The sequence below is a fragment of the Leopardus geoffroyi genome, chromosome B4 (genome assembly GCF_018350155.1).
Source record: "Leopardus geoffroyi isolate Oge1 chromosome B4, O.geoffroyi_Oge1_pat1.0, whole genome shotgun sequence".
Classification (NCBI taxonomy): Eukaryota; Metazoa; Chordata; class Mammalia; order Carnivora; family Felidae; genus Leopardus; species Leopardus geoffroyi.
In genome coordinates, this window is record NC_059341.1 from 41509263 (window position 1) to 41528968 (window position 19706).

At 45.8% G+C, this 19706-nt stretch overlaps 1 protein-coding gene and 1 long non-coding RNA gene across 4 annotated transcripts in view; one reads left to right on the forward strand and one right to left on the reverse strand.

The window, feature by feature from the left end:
- CD4 (CD4 molecule) overlaps nt 1-18950 on the forward strand; it is a 44588-nt gene extending 25638 nt beyond the window's left edge. The window contains exons 4-10 of one of the 2 annotated variants that reach the window (XM_045463062.1): nt 12452-12610; nt 13015-13317; nt 14698-15033; nt 15761-15961; nt 16525-16649; nt 16901-17050; nt 17397-18950. In XM_045463062.1, the coding sequence (XP_045319018.1) occupies nt 12452-12610; nt 13015-13317; nt 14698-15033; nt 15761-15961; nt 16525-16649; nt 16901-17026 (1250 nt within the window). In that variant the 3' untranslated portion in view covers nt 17027-17050; nt 17397-18950. The remainder of the gene's footprint in view (nt 1-12451; nt 12611-13014; nt 13318-14697; nt 15034-15760; nt 15962-16524; nt 16650-16900; nt 17051-17396) is intronic. The other variant, XM_045463063.1, reaches the window with a different exon arrangement.
- LOC123590183 lies at nt 11766-19602 on the reverse strand. 2 transcript variants are annotated; one of them, XR_006708649.1, is made up of 3 exons: nt 19492-19594; nt 14978-15203; nt 11766-12560 (listed from the first exon to the last, which is right to left on the reverse strand). It is a non-coding gene; the product is annotated as an uncharacterized LOC123590183 (long non-coding RNA). The 2 variants fall into 2 exon arrangements; XR_006708648.1 differs by lacking the exon at nt 14978-15203 and having other exon boundaries at nt 19492-19602.
- Nucleotides 19603-19706: the final 104 nt, after the last annotated feature.

The window sequence follows — 19706 nt, forward strand, 5'->3', positions numbered from 1 at the left end:
TGCCATAACAAAATACCATAAACTAGGTAATCAAACAGTGGAAATTTATGTTTTCACAGTACTGTAGGCTGGAAGTTCAAGATTAGGGCGTCAACACAGTTGGGTTCTGGAGAGAACTGTCTTCCTGGCCTACAGGGAGTGGCTTCTTGCTGTGTCCTCACATGGCAGAGACACAGGAAGCAAGCTCTCTGGTGTCTCCTCTTAGCACAAATCCCATCATGAGGGCCCCATCTTCATGACCTCATCTAAATCTAATTACCTTTCAAAGGCCCCATCTCCAAATACCATCACATTGAGTATTAGAGCTACAACATCTAAATTTGGGGGGAACACAATTCAGTCCCTAGTAACATACTTTTTGCTAAATACACTAAGTACAACAGGAAACCCTGGACATTACCTATAGAGCTAACATAAGAAGACTCTGAAACATGTAGAGAAGAGGGCAGACTGGTAGGGACCCAGGGGCCCAAGGATCAACATGGTGGGGAATTTTCTTTTGCCTTGTATATCCCAGTCTTGGAGCTAAAGAAGCCAGCAACCTAGAAGCCTCAATGGACACAGACAAAAATAAGCATCAACAAAAGCCTGCTCTCTCTAGCCAAAGGACCAGGAAAGGAGCAAACTAGCAAGACAAAGTAATAGACAATAACTGCTCTACTCCTGTCAAACACCAGAAGGGCCCCACCCTTTCCCATGCCAGAAAAAGCTGAGTGAAGAGCCTAAACATCCACCCTCTTGAGGCTGTAATGAGGCACCAGCCAGTGGAAAGGGTCCTAACCCCCCTGCATTGTCAGTAAAGATCACATAAGGAGCCTGGATTTCCACCTCCACCCGCAGTCATGAGGCACCCCTCCTTGCTGGGTGGTTGTCAGAAGAGGTTTAGTGGAGAGTCAGAAGAGGTTTAGTGGAGATGATGGCTTTCATCATCACCCAGCAATAACAAAGGCACTAAAACAGGGTTTATGGACACCTTGTGGGAGCTGGAACTTCTACCCTGTCCAGTGATAAGGAGCACCCCCCTCTAGTGGCAATGGAGGATGAGAGGGGAACCCAGATTTCTATCTCCACCTGGCAGCAGTAAGGTGGCACCATGCTCTTCCCTTGTCAGAGTGATGTCAAAGAAAGCCAGTTAAAATAGAAGGTTTAAAGAAGATCCAAACTCTCATAATATAACATTCAGATGCCTAGGTTCCAATAAAAAATCATTCATCAGGGGCACCTGGCTGGCTCAGTTGGAGAACAATGTAACTCTTGATCTGAGGGTCACAGGTTCCAGTCCCATGTTGGGTATAGAGATTAAAAAAAAAACCCAACAACTTAAAAAAAGAAAGTTATTTAAAAAATCATTCATGATACCAAGAACCAGTAATATCTCAAACTGGATGAAAAAAAGAATCAATGCATGCCCACACAATGAGATGACAAAAATGTTAGAATTATCTGGCAAAGATTTTAAAACAGTCACAATAAAAAAAAAAAAAATCCTTCAGCAAGCAATTACAAATATACTTGAAACAAATGAACAAAATGGAAAGACTCAGCAAAGAAATAAAAGATAAAAGAAGAACAAATGGAAATTTTGAACTGAAAAATATAATAACCAAAGTATAAAGATCAGCAGATAGATCCAACAGAAAAATGAAAAGGACAAAGGAAAGAATCAGGGAACTACAAGACAGAATAACAGAAATTGTGCAATCTGAGTGACAGAAAATAGACAAAAAAAAAAAAAAAAAAAAATGAACCAAGCCTAGGGACCTGTGGAACTATGACAAAAAATCTAGTATTTGTGTCAGTGTAGTCCCAGAAGGAGAGGAAAAAAGAAAATGGAACTGAAAAAATACTTAAAAAATAATGGCTGAAAAAAAGTAATGGCTTAAAATGCCATAAATTTGGTAAGATGTTAGCCTATCGGTTCAAGAAGCTGAGCAAACCTTAATCAGGATAAACCAAAGGAATTCCATATCAAAACGCATCACAATGAAATTTGTGAAAACTAAAGACAAAAGAAAAAAAGTCTTCAAAACAACCAGAGAAGATTGACTACCTTACCTACAGGGTAACAGTTTAAATGGCAACAGAGTTCTCATCAGAAACCATGCAAGTCTACAGGAAGTGATGTGATATTATTCAAATACTAAAAGAAGAGAACAGTAAACCCAGAATTCTATACCATCCTTCAGGAAAGGAGAAGTCAGGACGCTTTCAGATGAAAGAAAACTAAGAATTTGTTGCCAGCAGACCTACTGTGAAAGAATGGCTCAAGGAAGTTCTTTAAACAGAAAGGAAATAATGAAGAAGGAATCTTAGAATATCAAGAAGAAAGAACAAAGTAAACAAATATATGGATAAATATATTAGGCTTTCCTTTTCCTCTTGAGTTTTCTAAGTTATGTTTGACATTTGAAACAAAAATTATAACATTATCTATGTGTTTCTAAATGTACATAGGAGAAATATTTAAGGTAACTAATTATAAATGGGGATGTTAAAAAGATGTAAAGGGACATAAGGTAAAATTATAACACAAGTAGACTAAGTGATAGGTTATATATACATATAATGTAATACCTAGATTAATCACGAAAAGTATACAAAGAGATACACTCAAAACTACCACAGATAAATTAAAATGGATTCTAAAACATATTTAAAAATATTTACATCCCAGGGGCTCCTGGGTAGCTCAGTCAATTAAGCATCTGACTCTTGGTTTTGGCTCAGGTCATGATCTCACAGTTTATGAGTTTGAGCCCTGCGTCTGCTCTGTGACAACATTGTAGAACCTGTTTGGGATTCTCTCCCTCTCTCACTCCCCCTCTCTCTGCCTCTCCTTCACTCTCTCTCTCTCTCTCTCTCAAAACACACAAATAAATAAAATGTTTACATCCCCAAGTATAAAATAAATACCTATGAGCCCATACTGATAAAATAATTGATTGAATAAATAAATAAATGGGGGAAAGAGACAAATCTCCCATGTAGAAGAATTCTAAATAATTCACGTAAACAATCTGCTCTCGAGGATGTGGAGCATTAACTCCTCACTCTTTAAGTGTGAGCTGTGTATAATTATTAACTTCTAAAGAGTATAGTATGGAAAAGGGGGCAAGAATAACTTTACAGTGGAGAAACCTGAAGAACGCTACCTCAGTCAGGTGATCAAAATCGACAGTCGTAAGTCATGGATGGTATGTATCCTTGACATGTAATGAAAATGGAACTTTATCTCTGTGATCTTCCTCCCCCAAACCCATAAACCCAGTCTAACTAAGAGAAAAACATTGGAGGGGCACCTGGGTGGCTCAGTCGGTTGGGCATCTGACTCTTGATTTCAGCTATGATCATGATCTCACAGTTTGTGTTTCTCACATAGGGCTCTGTGCTGACACTGCAGAGCCTGCTTGGGATTCTCTCTCTCCCTCTCTCTGCCCCTCCCATGCTATCTCTCACTCTCTCAAAATAAATAAACTTAAAAAAAAGAGAGAGAGAAACATTGGACAAATCCCCCAATAGAGGGACATTTGATAAAATAACTGACCAGTACTCCTCAAAAAATGTCAAGATCATCCAAAACAAGGAAAGTCTGAGAAACTGTTACAGCCAAGGAGAGCCAAAGGAGATAGGATAACTGAATGTAATAAGGTCTCCTAGATGGGATCTTGGGGTGAAAAGGGGACAATAGATAAAAACTAAGGAAATCTGAGTAGAGTATGGGCTAATTAATAAAAATGTGTTGATATTGATGTATTATAACAAATGTTCTATACTAATGTAAGGCAATAATAGGAGAAATTAGGTATAGAGTACATGGAAAGTCTATCATTTTCACAATATTTTTGTAAAACTAAAACTTTTCTAAGAAAATGTGTTACAGAAAGACATTCAAGGGGTGCCTGCCTGGCTAAGTCAGAAGAGCATGTGACTCTTGATCTCAGGGTCAAGAGTTCAAGCCCCATGCTGGGTGTAGAGATTACTTAAATAAAAATAAATCTTAAAAAAAAAAAAGATGTTTTAGTAACCCATAGGAAGACAGGAAAAAGAAAACAAAAAACAGAACAAGCAGACTTAAGCCCTAACTTTTAATAATTACATTAAATGTAAATGGTCTAAATATACCAATCAAAAAACAGGTTGACTGGTTGACACAGTAGATTAAAAAGCAAAACCCAACAATATGTTGTCTATAGGAAATTCACATCAGGGGCACCTGGATGACTTAGTCAGTTGAGCGTCCGACTCTTGGTTTGGCTCAGGTCATGATCCCAGGGTCGTGGGATCAAGCCCTGTGTCAGGCTCCATGCTCAGTGTGGAGCATGCTTAAGATCTTCTCTCTTTATCCCTCTTCCCCTCTCCCCCACTCACACTCTCTTTCTCTTTTTAAAATTAAAAAAAAAAAAAAGGAAGAAAGAAGCTCACTTCAAAAAATAATGACACAGGCGAGTTGACTGTAACAGGATGGAGAAAGGGTATGCCATGCAGGCATTAAGCAAAGGAAAGCAAGAATCAATATATTAACATTGGATAAAGTCAATGTCAGATCAATAAAACTATTAGAGTCAATGAAGAACATTATATAATAATGGCAATGTCAATTCCTCAAGAAGACATAATAATCCTAAATTGATATGCACCAAACAGCAGATCTGCAAAATATGTGAAGGAATTCTGGTAGAACCAAAAGGAGAAATAGACAAATCCACATCGGTAGTTGGAGTCTTCAGCACCCTTCTCCCAACAACTGACAAAACAGCTCCACAGAAAATCAGCAGGGGTATAGAAGAACTCAGCAACATCATCAATCAACAGGATCTCATTGACATTTTTAGAACACTCCACCCTCCAGCAGCAGAATGCATATCTTTTTCAAAGGTCCACAAAACATATACCAAGATGGTCCATATTTGAGCCAATAAAATACACCTCAACAAATTTAAAAGAATTGAAATTGTGCAGTGTGTTCTCTGACCACATGGAATCAAGCCAGAAATCCATAACAGAAATGTAACAGGAAAATCGCCAAATACTTGAAAACAACAGCTTTTGTGGGTCAACAGTGAAGTCTCAAGAGAAAAATAAAAGTATACTAAATTGAGAGAACATTTAAAAATCATCTAAAAAAAAATCTTACAACTAACATTTTATTTAATAATGACAGACTGAATACTTTCCCTTAAGATCAGAAATAGGGCAAAGATGTCTGCTCTACTACCCATATTCAACACAGTCCTGCAATCCCTAGCCAGGACAATAAGGCAAGAAAAGGAAATAAAAGAAATACTGATTAAAAAAGAAGAAATAAAACTGTTCCTATTTGCAAATGACGTCATTATTTATGTAGAAAATCCTAAGGAATCTATATTTTAAAAAAACCCTCTTAGAACCAATATGTGAGTTTAGTAAGGTTACAGAATATAAGCGAAACATACAAAAATCCATTACTTTCCTACATACTAGCAATGAATGTGTGCATACAGAAATTAAAAGTACTATGGCATTTACAAATGCTCAAAAAATACTTATGTAAATGTAACAAACACGCACAGGACATGCACTAAACAACACTGATGAAACAAGTCAAAGATTTAAATAAGTGGAGTGACATCCATGTTTATAATCAGAAGATTCAACATTGGAAATCAATTCTCCCCAAATTGATATACAGGCTTAACACAATTCCTATCAAAGTCCCAACAAGATTTTTTGTAGATGTAAATAAGATTATTCAAAACTTTATATGGAAAGCCAAGGAACTCAAAGAGCTAAAGCAATTTTGAAAAAGGAGAATAAAGTATGGAAAATCAGTCTATCTGCTTTCAGACTTATTATATAACTAGAGTAGTGAAAATTGTGTGGTATTGGGGGAGGGGTAGACACATAGATCAATGGAACAAAATAGAGAACCCAGATACAGATCCTTGCAAATATGCACAACAAGATTTTTTTTTTACAAAGGTGCAAAAGCAATTCATTGAAGGAAAGATAGCCTTTTCAACAAATGGTGTTAGAATAATTGAACATCCATAAGTAAAAACAATACCACCATTGGCAACAACAACCCTTGACCTAAGTTTCACACCTTATTTAAAAACTAACTCTTGGGGCGCCTGGGTGGCTCAGTCGGTTAAGCGTCTGACTTCGGCTCAGGTCATGATCTCACAGTCTGTGAGTTCAAGCCCCTCGTCGGGCTCGATGCTGACAGCTCAGAGCCTGGAGCCTGTTTCAGATTCTGTGTCCCACTCTCTCTCTGACCCTCCCCTGTTCATGCTCTGTCTCAAAAATAAATAAACGTTAGAAAAAACAAATTAAAAAAATAAAATAAATAAATAAAAACTAACTCAAGGGGCTGCTGGGTGGCTCAGTCAGTTAAAGGTCTGCCTTTGGCTCAGGGCATGATCTCTTGGTTCGTGAGCTTGAGCCCTGCATTGGGCTCTGCCCTGATGCTTTGGATTCAGTGTGTGTGTGTCTCTCTCTCTGCCCCTCCTCCCCCTCAAAAATAAATAAACATTTAAAAAGTACAAAAAGGGGCGCCTGGGTGGCGCAGTCGGTTAAGCGTCCAACTTCAGCCAGGTCACGATCTTGCGGTCCGTGAGTTCGAGCCCCGCGTCAGGCTCTGGGCTGACTGCTCAGAGCCTGGAGCCTGTTTCTGATTCTGTGTCTCCCTCTCTCTCTGCCCCTCCCCCGTTCATGCTCTGTCTCTCTCTGTCCCAAAAAAAATAAATAAACGTTGAAAAAAAAAAATTAAAAAGTACAAAAAAAAAAAAACAACTCCTAACTCAAATTGGACTATGAACTTCAATGTGAAGTATAAAAGTATAACATATATGAGAGAATTTTCAGGATCTAGACTAGGTAAAGAGTTCTTAAACTTGATACCAGAAGCATGATCTATAAAAGGAAAAATGTACAAATTGATCTTCATCAAAATTAAAAACTGTGCTCTGCAAAAGTCTATTAAGAAGAGGAAAAGACAACTTATAAAATGTAAGAAAATATATGCAAACTACCTATTCAACAAAGGGCTTGTATCTAGAATATGTAAACAACTCTCAAAACTCAATACTGGGGCGCCTAGGTGGCTCAGTTGGTTAAACATCCGACTTCGGCTCAGGTCATGATCACACCGTTCGTGAGTCTGAGCCCGTTGGGCTCTGTGCTGACAGCTTGGAGCCTGGAGGCTGCTTCAGATTCTTTGTCTCTCTCTCTCTCTCTCTCTCTCTCTGCCACTCTCCTGCTCACACTCTCTCTCTCTCAAAAATAAATAAACATTAAAAATTAAAAAAAAAATCTAAATGTGAGACCTGAAACCATAAAAATCCTAGAGGAGAACATAGGCAGTAACTTCTTTGACATCAGCTGTGGCAACTTCTTTCTAAATATGTCTCCTGAGGAAAGGGAAATAAAAGCAAAAATAAACTATTGGGATTACATCAAAATAAAAAGCTTCTGCATGGTGAAGGAAACAATCAATAAAAGTAAAAAGCAATCTATTGAATGGGAGAAGATATTTGCAAATGACATACTCATAAATGGTTAGTATCCTAAATATATAAAGAATACATATATACCACTCAACACCCAAAAACCAAATAGTCCAGTTGAAAATTGAGCAAGAGACCTGAACAAACATTTCTCCAAAGAAGACAGATATAGTCAACACACACATGAAAAGATACTCCGTTAGCAGCCAGGTGGAAGTGGGAGGGAAGAAAAAAAGGGAGAAAAAAAAAGATGCTCAGTATCAGTCATCATCAGGGAAATGCAAATCAGTGCAAATCAAAACTACAATGCAATATCATTTCACACACATCAGAATGGCTAAGTCAAACATCAAAAACACAAGAAACAACAGTTTCCTGTTGGCGAGGATGTGGAGAAAAAGGACCCCTCTTGCACTGTTGGTGGGAATGCAAACTAGTGAAGCCGCTGTGGAAAACAATATGGAGGTTCCTGAAAAAATTAAAAATAGAACTACCCTACGATCTGGTAATTGCACTACTAGGTATTTAACCAAAGAATACAAGAACACTAATTCAAAGGGATACATGTACCCCAATGCTTATAGCAGCATTATTTACAATAGCAGGATATGGAATCAGCCCAAGTGATTCATTGATCAACAGATGAGTGGATAAAGATGTGGTATATACATACAATGGAATATTATTCAGCCATAAAAAAAGAATGAAATCTTGCCATTTGCAACAACATGGATGGAGCTAGAGAGTATAATGCTAAGTGAAATAAATCAGAGAAAGACAAATGCCATATGATTTCCCTCATGTGTGGAATTTAATAAACAAAATAAACAAGCAAAAGGAAAAAATAAGAGAGAGAGAGAGAGAGAGAGAGAGAGAGAAATCAAGAAACAGACTCTTAATTATGGAGAATAAACTGATGGTTACCAGAGCAGAAGTGGGTGGAGAGGATGGGTTAAATAGGAAGAAAGAAAAATAAATTATTTTAGTTATTTTGGTGCTAACCTAATGTTCCATCAAATTAATATACTCTAATATACAGCCATTATCTTTTGGTCTAATGTTGTACCCTATTGACAACACTATTTTTTTGTATCTACATTTTGGTTTGCTATTTTATTTTATTTTTTAAGTTTTATTTTGGGGGGAGAGGGGGGCGGGGCAGAGGGTGAGAGAGAGAATCTTAAGTAGGCTCCACACCCAACTCAGAGCCCAACACAGGGCTGAATCTCACAATTGTGAGATCATGACATGAACCAAAATCAAGAGTTCAACACTCAACTGACCGAGCCACCCAGGCGCCCCTAGTTTGCATTTTTAAATTATTGTTTTAAGGATAATGCTCTAGAAATTAGATTAAAGATATAAACTTTTAATAATGGATGGCATATACTGTAAGATTGCTTCCAGAAAGGTTCCATCTGTTTACACTAAGTCCAGTTAACTGTGTGCTTTTTGCATGTTGCCAGAACTGAGTAGTAGTATTTAATGCTTTTTTTTCTTTGCTAACTTGACAGTTGAAAAATATATCACTGTTGTTTTCATTTGCATTTCTTTGATTGCCTCTGAGGTTGAAACAAGGTGCTCCTTTCTAAAAATTCCTGTCTTTTGTGTGAGTGCTTTTGTTCTGTTCCTAGGATTTGATTTTCCTCCAGAACTGTTCCCCTTCCCAACTTCCTGATCTCTGACAAGGGCAGTTTCACTCTCCTGACCTCCCCAATTTCTGAACCAGAGAGTCAGAGGTTATTTTTCTCTTCTTCAATCTCTGGTTTCCCATCAGTCACCCACGATGGTGATTCCTTCCTTTGAAAGTGTTTTTCTGTTTCATCTTGTTAAAGTGAGAACCACAGGCCCAAAATGGTGTCACTTAGGTTAAGACCCCTGGTCAGTAAACCAAGACTTAATACCTAACCTAACTGCAGTTTCAACCCCCTAGAAATGTAAGCTTTAACCAGTCAACATGGGAATTTCCTTGTCAACACCAGGATATTTACTGAGGCCCCCCTTCTGCTTTCCTTAGGAAAGGCGATCTCGCCTAAAACAATGGATTCTTCCCTAATAATTTCCTTTTTTTCCACTTCCTTTCTACCTTTAAAAACCTTTCTTTTTCTGTAGCCCTTGGGAGCTCCTTCCACTTGCTAGATGGGATGCTGCCCCCTGCATGGCTGGATTATGAAGCCAGTAAGATCCCTACAATTCACTCGGTCGAATTTTTGTTATTTAACAATCTTTGTTCCCATGAGAATGGCACCATCATTAGCCAAGGCCACAGAACTCCCACCTGGATTACAGTGGAAGCTTCCTGGCAATTCTCTCTGCTCCCAGTCCCTCCTACTTTGGTTTTCTTCCACCCACTTCAGTAGTGACTTCCAAAGCAATGCCTTTTACCTGTTGCTCCCTAGTCCACTGGACCAGGCCCAGGAGGCTCTGCCAGACATCCACCACCTCGGCACCACTTCCCACGGCTTCCCCCTGGAAACCTGGACACCCGGGGGTTTTCCTCACTGCTTTGAGGTGGTTGCCTCTACCACTTTCCTGGAGCATTTCCACTTCCTGGATATGCTCATTCCTCATCTTCGTTCTGGCCCGCTGCCTATTCTTTTAAGATCTGGTGCAACACAGGTCTTCTCCACGACGTATTCCAGACTCACCCGTACTCTTAGACCTTCCACACCACCTTGTGATCTCCTTTTCAAAGCACGTGACGTCCTGTGGCACCTGAGTGGCTCAGTCAGTTGAGCCTCATGAGCGTCAGACTCTTGATTTCAGCTCAGGTCATGATCTCATGGTCATGAGATTGAGCCCCACATCAGGCTCCATGCTGAGTGTGGAGCCTGCTTAAGATTCTCTTTCTCCTCTGCTTCCTTCCCTACTTGCCCATGCTCTGTGTCTCTCTCAAATTAAAAACGACACACAAAAAACAAAAAACCAAAGTATGTGACATCCTGCACAAGTAATAGGGCCATGACAGGGCCCAGAAGAGGAAAAGGAGAGCAAGGAGGAAGCGTTATTTTAGGGAAAGGGTGACACATTTCATCTTCAACCAAGTGAGTTTGGGTGATGGCAAGATTTTCAAATAACGTTATCCCTTGGGTCACTGGAAATGTGGGTCCAGAACTGAGGAGAGAGGTTGGGGCTGGGAATATCAATTTGGGAGTCAGCCGCAGCGCTGACAGGGGGTGCCCTGGAATTTAGAACATCTGTAGGAATGGGGGAGAGGATCTGGGGTAACCCCTAAATGCAGATGTCAGAAGAGGAGCCCAAGAGGAAGAAAAGGAAATGGTGCTTACGTAGGAGGAGGGAACAAAAAAGGTGGAAAAGGGGGCAGAACCAGAGGGGAGCACTCCTCCAAGAAGCTTGGTAAACTGTGAATGGAATGGAGCAGGATTTCATAGCACCTGGAGAACTAAGCCAAGTGCAGATCCAGGGAAAGAGCCAGAGGTAAGGAACTCCCAAAGCATCAAGGGCAAGGGGGTTGGGGGAGTGCTGAGGGAGAGCCCAGGGTTACAGCTCAACCGGAAAGGTCTCCCAAAGAGGAGAAGACTGAGCAGTGGGGAAGGGGCCAAGAAGCCAGTCTGACACCCAGTCTCGCACACCAGGTAGAAACAGGGAGAGGGCCCATGACTGCTCAGGGAGACAGAAGTACAGCCCAAGGCATTGTGGGTAGGGTTTTGTTTTTTTTTCTCAGCCACCTTTGCCCCATCCCTCTAAACATGTATTCTAAGTAAAAACTGCATTTTCTATGTAAGATTAGCCTTTACAGCCGTCCATTACAGGAATTCTGGAGCCACACCCAGAAAGTGATTAGTTCTTCTCTTTAGAAGAACTTCCTCATGGCGGTGGTTGTTGGATACTGAAAGAAGAGACCGGAGGAGGCCACTTGTCCCTGTCTGGGGAACTTTCCAGAGACAGTACTGTATAGTATACCCAACAGGCCCAGATTTTAATCCTGTCTCTGCTACTTGTTGAAGTCAAATTTAAAAGGTAGAAAACAGTGGGGTGCCTGGGTGGCTCAGTTGGTCGAGCATCCAACTCTTGATCTTGGCTCAGGTCATGATCTCATGCTCATGAGATCGAGCCTTGAGTCGGGGCTCTGCCCTGACAGCATGGAGCCTGCTTGGGATTCTCTCTCTTCTCCCCTCCCTGGCTCTCTCTCTCTCTCTCTCTCAAAATAAATAATTAAACTTAAAAAAAAAAACAAAAAAAAACAAAGGTAGAAAAGTGTAAAGCCCTCCTCCCACACCTGTCTCACAGGTATTCACTTCTCCCCAGGGGCAACCAAGGTTACCATTTTCTTACATTTATTTCTAGAAATATTTGTTCCTATACAAGGCAGATGATAGAGAAATAGATATCGATAGATAGATTTCTCCCTCCTTTTTAAACAAATGGTAGCCTGTTCAATATCTTGCTCGATTCAGTTAATGACGTGTCTTAACTATTATTCCTTTCTTAACCGTGAAAGAGCTTCCTTCTTGTACAGCATTCCACTGAATGGGTGAATTATTTACTTAACCTATTCTTTCCTGGTGGACAGTTATTTTTGTATGCGCATTTATAATTCGGATGTTATAAATTACCTTCCGAAGAAATTGTTCTGGTTTATGTTCCTGCCAGCAATGTGTAAAGTAAGAGTCTGAGCCTCTGTTCCCTTATCTACAAAGCAAGCCAAACAATACCTACTTCTTGGAATCATTGTGAAGATCACTTGCGATGATGCGTGGAAAGTACTCGGCATGTAGGAGTTGGTGCTCTTGAAATAAGGGTCTCATTTTATTTTGGATTAGTGAGACATTGTCCTGGCCAATTAAGTGAATGTTGATGGGACTCGTCTCCAGTCTGGGGTTTTCGGATTAGGGACAGATTCTGCAGAAAGTTAGCGACTGAGATCAGAAAGGCTGTGGGCATTGCCCTCTCTGGCGATGTCGTGTCTTCAGGGTACCCCAACCACACGTGGCTTCTGCTCCCAGGCTCCTCCAAGCTGAAAACTCGCCTTGAATGCAAAAAAATCCTGTGGGACCAAGGATCCTTTCCTCTGGTCATCAAGAGCCTTCAAATCGCAGACTCAGGGATTTACACCTGTGAAGTGGAGGACGAGAAAAGAGAGGTGGAACTGCTGGTGTTCGGCCGTGAGTACACGGGGATACCACCTAGCCAGGCTGCCTCCCTCCCTGACTCTCATTAGTGCCCCCAAACCAGGCCCTGAGCTAGTGGTACCTCAACAGTCCAGAGACGGGTCAGACTGGCCACCACATCTCCTCAAATCCTCCTCAGGCCTTGGGTCAGGCAATGGGAGACGAAGAAACCTGGGGGGGGAGGGAGGGGGCAGGGGGCAGAGGAAGGAGGGAGAGAGGCAACAGAAGAAAGGGAGGGAGAGGAGGAGAAGGAGGAAACTCTGCCTTGGGTGGGTGGGGGTGGGGATGGACCCACAGGTGTCAGCAGGGGTGATGGAGAGACACTTTTGGTTCCTGGTTTCTTCCCTCCCCTTGGGGATAGTGTGTATGTGACACAGGTGGCCTGCTCCTTTCCACAGTGACTGCCAAGGTGGACCCCAGCGGCAGCAGCAGCAGCGGCGGCGGCGGCGGCAGCAGCAGCACCAGCAGCACCGGCAGCACCAGCATCCACCTGCTGCAAGGGCAGAGCCTGACCCTGACCTTGGAGAGCCCCTCCGGTAGTAACCCTTTGGTGCAATGGAAAGGTCCAGGGAATAGAAGCAAGAGTGGGGTCCACAGCCTCTCACTGTCCCAGCTGGAGTTGCAGGAGAGTGGCACCTGCACATGCACTGTCTCCCAGAGCCAGAAGACATTGGTGTTCAACACAAACATCTTGGTGCTGGGTAAGAGGGGCTCCTCTCCCCTGCCATCTCCCCTCTGCCTCAGTGGCAGGCAGATCCTCCCCATGCTCTCACTGCTCTGCTCCTGGGTCGGCTGCTGGGGAACAGAGGGAGGCTAGGGCCAGCCCCTCCTCCCCCTCATCTCCCCCCCCCCCCCCACAGAGCTGAATATGTCCCGAGGGATACACTGGACCCTCTCTTCCTCAAGGGGCTGATTAATAGCCACCTCTCAGGGCGGTGGGCATGGAAGAAGGAAAGGGACAGGGGATGTAAGGATGTGAGGGACTCCAAATCCCCTGGAGGAGGCCCCAAAGGAGGAACAACGTTAAGGGCATCTGTTTTCTTTGTTGTCTCAGTTCCCCAGTCCCACTAAGTTGTAAATCCACTTACTTAGGGACCCTAACACCAGCAAGCCAGCCCTGATGAAATTCTACATTGCTCCTTTAAATCGTGAGCTGGCGGGGGAGGTGGGGGACACCTGAGTGGCTCAGTCAGTTAAGCCTCTGTCTTTGGCTCAGGTCCTGATCTCAGATCTGCCCCCCCCCCCCGCCCCCATATGAACCCCAGCGTTGGGCTCTGTGCTGACAGCTTGGAGCCTGAAGCCGGCTTCAGTTTCTGTGTCTCCGTCTCTCTCTGCCCTCCCACTCATGTATGTCTCTCTTTCCCTCTTTCTCAAAAATGAATAAACATTAAAAAAAAAAAAATTTAAATCGTGAGCCAGGCACCCTGGTTGGGGGATGCCGGGTACCAAGACCCCAGAAGGCAAGTCCCAACCCAGATCCTGCCCTCTGTACTTATGTGACACAAGGGAGTGTAATGTGGTGGCTAAGTGCACAGACTGACTTAAGTCCTGGCTCTGACCTCACCGGGGGACCTTGGGCCTCTCTGTGCCTTGGTTTCAGAGATGAACCTCTCTGTGCCTTGGTTTCAGAGATGATGCTCGCTGTGATGATACCTCCCTTGTAGTGTTACAGCGAGAATTGATTCATGTAATGCACTTAGAACAGTGCATGGCACATAGTAAGCCCTAGTCGGGCATTTGCTCTTATCTTACGAAGGCTGATGAATTATACACCTAAGTAGCACATGCCAAACATCCCCTGTGCTCCAGGGATCCTGAGAACAGAGTGGACCCTGTGGCTGGGCTGTTCTACGAGGGCTTCCAGGGGGCAGAGGTGCTGCCTTGGGAATCTGCTGGGGTGGAGAGACTGGAGAGATTTGGAGAGGTAGATGGGAATTTAAGGGCCAGAAATAGCAACCTAAGTGTTTGAACTCACTCGGCCCCCTTCCATCTCTTTGCTGCCCCCACCACATGCCCTCCCTACCCCATACACCCTCATCTTCCTATCTCCTGACCCAGCTTCTCTCTCTTCCCACCTCCAGCTTTCCAGAAGGTCTCTAACACGGTCTATGCGAAAGAAGGGGAGCAGGTGGAGTTTTCCTTCCCGCTCAGCTTCGAAGATGAAAACCTGATGGGGAAGCTGAGGTGGAAGGCAGAGGGGGCTCCCTCCTCCCTGCTCTGGATCTCCTTCACCTTGAAGAACAAGAAGCTATCTGTGAAAGATGTTGACCAGTACTCCAAACTCCAGATGATGGACTCACTCCCGCTCCGCTTTATCCTGCCCAACGTTTTGTCTCGTTATGCCGGTTCTGGAAACCTGACCCTGGTCCTTGACAAGGGACAGTTGCAGCAGGAAGTAAAACTCGTGGTGATGAGAGGTGAGGAGTTAGGCTGAGCAGCAGAGGGGAGGGGCCGAAGGTGGAGGGGTGAGGCCCAGCAGGACAGGCCCGGTGGCCCGACAGAGCTGGTCCAGGGTCTTCTGGTTTCAAACTGAGACTGGAGTCCCCATGTCCTTCCTTGACCTCCATGAGCCGGCCTGGGGTGGGATCTGCTGAGAATCCCCAAAGGGCATGAGCTAAGAACCAGGGTTCTAATTCTGCCTTCAGCCAACCCTCTATGATCCTGACTGAGCTCCCTGCCTCTGTGGGCCTCTTTCTTCTAATGAAGATAACAAAATCTGCTCTTAGGGTGATCGTGATGAGGGTAGTGTCAGGCTACCCGCTGAGCTCTTTGCTTCCTTATCTCCCCCATCATCGTAACTCCACAAATAATCACGGCTAATACTTGCTGCTTAGTACACGCCAGACCCACTCCAGCGCTTTACATGTGTCTGTGAATTTATTGTGTATTTAACTGTTGTCTGAGGCTTGGTTGTCAGGTGACTGCAGGACACAGCAAGCAGTGGGGTTGGGATCCAAATCCAAGACCCTCGGCCTCAAAAGCTGTGTTTGCTTTATACAACCGCATGAAAATGTGCTCTGAGAGGCTCAAGGAAGAGTAGCCATGTAAAGTGTTTTGATTGTTCCACCGAATCCCCTTAGAGCAAGGAGGTGCCAGGAACTCAGAGGTCCAGGCTCCCAGCCTCAGGCTCTTGTCCCTCTGCAGTGACTCAGTCTGGGAACAATTTGACTTGTGAGGTGCTGGGACCCACCTCCCCTGAGCTGACGCTGAGCTTGAAACTCGAAGAGCAGGCTGCCAAGGTCTCAAAGCAGCAGAAGATGGTAAGGGTGGAGGACGCCGAGGTGGGAATATGGCAATGTCTACTGAGTCACAAGGACAAAGTCTTGCTGGCATCCAAGGCCGAGGGTGAGTGAGGATCCAGGTTCCATGGCCTAACCCCAAGCCCCTCTCTCTTCATCTGTGGGACCTTCCCCGGGTTGGTGGACACCACCCAGAGTCCCAGCGCCCCAATCCCTCTGAGACAGGTGGGTTATTCTCACGCTGCCTGGACACACAGGGGCCAGGACGGAAGGCAAGGTGAGGTTCTTACCTGGAGTCCCACAAGTTCCCACTTCCCTAAGCTCTACAGCCCCGGAACAGGGCCCACCTGACCAAGAGTCCCCGCCCTGCCTCCTTCCTGACACACGGACACACGGACACACGCACACACGCATGCACTGTATACAGCCTGAAATCGCTGCTTCTAGTCCCCAGGGTGTCCTGTATGGTTTTCAACCCTTAAAGCCCCTTCCCCAGCCTTTCCCCTTCAGCCCTGGTGGGTCACGAGAGCCCTGCAAACCCTATCCTGCTCTCCCAGCCCAAGGATGAGACCCAAGCGTAACTGGGCGGTGAGGCCTTCCTAGGGCCCTCCAGAATGCCCGGCCCCCTGACAGCGGGCAGTGAGCTGAACACATCTTTCTCTCTTGCAGTTTTGCCTCCTGTGCTCACCAGGACCTGGACAAATCTCTTGACCATCGTGCTGGGCGGGGTCCTAGGCCTTGTGCTTTTCACTGGGCTCTGGGTCTACTGCTGTGTTAAGTGCTGGCACCGCAGGGTGAGTGAGCCTCCCCAGAACCCCCTTTCACTTCCCACAGGGCATGTGAGCACCGGAGACCTTTACAGCAACAAGGATCTCCTGTATATGCGACGCACTCGTGCTCTGGCTCTCTCCGCCCACGCACCGAGTTCCCTCACGGGCGACTGGGCCCTGTCCCAGATCCCATGCAGAGGGAGAGACTGGAAAGAGCAAAGGGTTAATTCTGGGACAGATGGCCTCAGCCACAGTAACTGCTTCTCCTCTCCCAGCTCTCCCCATTCCTGCCTCCAAGGGGCACCTCCCTTCTGGAGGCCTGGGACCCTCATGACTCCTCTCCTTCTTCCTGGACAGCGCCAGGCAGCACGGATGTCTCATATCAAGAGACTCCTCAGTGAGAAGAAAACCTGCCAGTGCTCCCAGTAAGGAAATGGGTTGAGGGGGCCGGGGAGAGTGGGAAGGGGAAGAGGAGGGCAGGAGTGGGAAAGAAGAAAGAGAGGAGGGACACAGGGGAAGGGGAGGGGGGCTAAAGGGAGGTGATGGATGAGGAAAGAAGGGCACAAGGGGATGGCTGAGGGGCGGGGGTAGGAAGCAGGAAGAAGGAGGAGGGCAGAGGAGAAGGGGCCTGGGATATTTCTGGATATGGCCCTGCAGCTGTGGCCCAGAGGCCACCACTGCACGAAGGGAAAGTGCAGTGTGGGAGACACGGAGCTGCGAGGAGGCAAAGGAGTTGGGGAGGAATAAACTTGCTCTTCTTTTTTCCTCCAGCCGGTTACAGAAGACATGTAATCCCATTTGAGGCACAGGACCAGGGAGCTTCCCACTTGCAGTGCAGCCTCGCCAGCTGTCTCCCCTTGCGTTTCCTGCTGGGCTCCTGGGCCTGCGGACCAGATGAATGTAGCAGACCCCAACATTTCCGGCCGTCTCCTGCTCTCTTTGTCCACGCTTGGCCATTGGCTCTCCTCTTGCAGAGGCTTACACCATTTCCTCCCCATTTCCTTTGCATCAAGCCTAGCCCTGATCCATGATTTCTTCCCAGCTCCCTCCCCCATTGCCTCCTGGGCCCAGGGAACCACATGGGACCAGCCGTACCTGGCATGGAGGGCAAGGGTGGGTATCTGAAGCATGAAGCATAGGGCTGCCATTTTATTGGACGGGACCTTGGGACCAGAGGGGACAGGCACTCGCCCGAGATCACACAGCCAGTCAAGGGCGCATCCAGATCAAAAGCCTCCTGACTGCTAGTGTCCACTGCTCCATTCTCCCCGCTTCCTCACTCTGTTTTGGCAGGGCACGGACTCACATCCTGACCTGTGCACAAACAGGCACCGCTGGACACAAACCCATGTACATAGCCCACCCTTGTGCACAGACACAATTCCTTTATCACCCAAGCAGTATGTCTCAGTTTATGAGCCAGTCTCACATCCTTTGTCTGTTTAAACCTTATGAAACTCTTACGGAGCTAGTACTGACAGGACCAAGATTAGCATCTCCAGCTTATAGACCGGAAATGGAACTCAGAGAGGTCAGATGATTGCCCAAGGTCACACAGCTAGTACGTGCCAGAGTCAGGACTAGCACAGGTCTCTTAACCCCTAGTTCCGTGGCTGTTTCCTGAACACAGACACAAACACCACGCAAATCTCTGCATCTGGTTAGTCACTGATGCCCAGTACCCACCTTTGGATTCATAAAAGCACAACACCCCACTCAGGGTCTGCCTCAGAGAGTTCAGAAACACGGAAGAGGGCCTCCCTGCCTAAAATCCCTCTCTCTCACCTGCTGGTGGCAGAATCCTGTTACCAGAGGACAAAAGCTGGCAGTTCTCCTAATCAGAGCACAGGCTGGGAACACAGGCCCTGTGGGAGAGAGTGCCCAGTGACCTACCACGCACCCTGTTGCGGAACCTTCTGGAAGGTGAGCTTTGCCAGGGGGAGGGGGCAAGGAGCTGGCTGGAGAGAGAATACTCTGAGAGGACCTCGTGGAAGGGTTCAGTCCCCCTGCCCTGCACTTTCCTTCATCCCTCCTCCAAACCATTCAGGAAGCAGGAAAATTGGGGTTACAAGTATTTTTCCTCCTCTTCTTGAACCGTCTCTCTCAGGAACCCTCAGCCTCCTCTGCCTTTCCTTCCTTCCCTTTCTCACCGCCTGTGTCAGTCCCTACCCCCTTTCCCTTGTCTTCTCTTTCCAGCTCGCCCCTTCCAGGGAGGACACCAAGTTGACACCAAGGCTCCCCACTGCTTGCTTCGTATTCCTGTCTGCTCCCGCCCCTGCCTCCCTGAGCTGACAGAAAAATACAATAAACTTACTGTAAAGAAGATGTTCTTCTTTGTGTGTGTGTGTGTGTGTGAGAGAGAGAGAGAGAGAGAGAGAGAGACAGACAGACAGACAGCCACAGACAGACTCGTCTCTGGGGACCTACCTGGATCTCCCAATCTTTGGGATCAGACAGACCCAGAGGAGAGGTGCCAGGGTTCCAGGGAAAGGAGATGAAGTTTCCCCCGGGGAGGGAAAAATTCTCTGGAGGCCCATCACCCACCTGCCCACCCCACAGGGCCTTGTGTGTGCAGGAGGCCAAGACCTTGTAATCCTGTGCGTGTGATGTACTGAGAGGGAGAGGCCGCAGGGGTTGTGTGTGCTCTACACATGCATGTGCGTGGTGGGAAAAAAGGACCAAGAGAAACTGTAATGTGTGCATGCTAATGGTGTGCATCCCCAACAGAAGTGTGAGTTTGTGTTCCAGGAGAAGGAAGCGGTATGTGTGTGGGGGGAGGTGGGGGGGGTGGATATATTCTTTTAGACCTGTGTCCACCAGCCCCGCCCCCAGCAGCCCCAGCTCCATCACAGCCTCCAGCACATACCCCACTGAGCTACACCCAGGGCGCAGCCCTCACGGATACACACAGTGACACACGCTTCCTCCGCCCGAACAGCCAGCTCCTCAGTCCCCGAACACCACCAGCTGCCTCTCTGAGCCTGTGTTCGTGCGGAAAACCGGGGTGGGGTGGGGGCAGGACACGAACCGTCTCACCAATGAAGCCGGTTCCCCGCCAGCGTCCTCGCCCCCTCCCTGCCG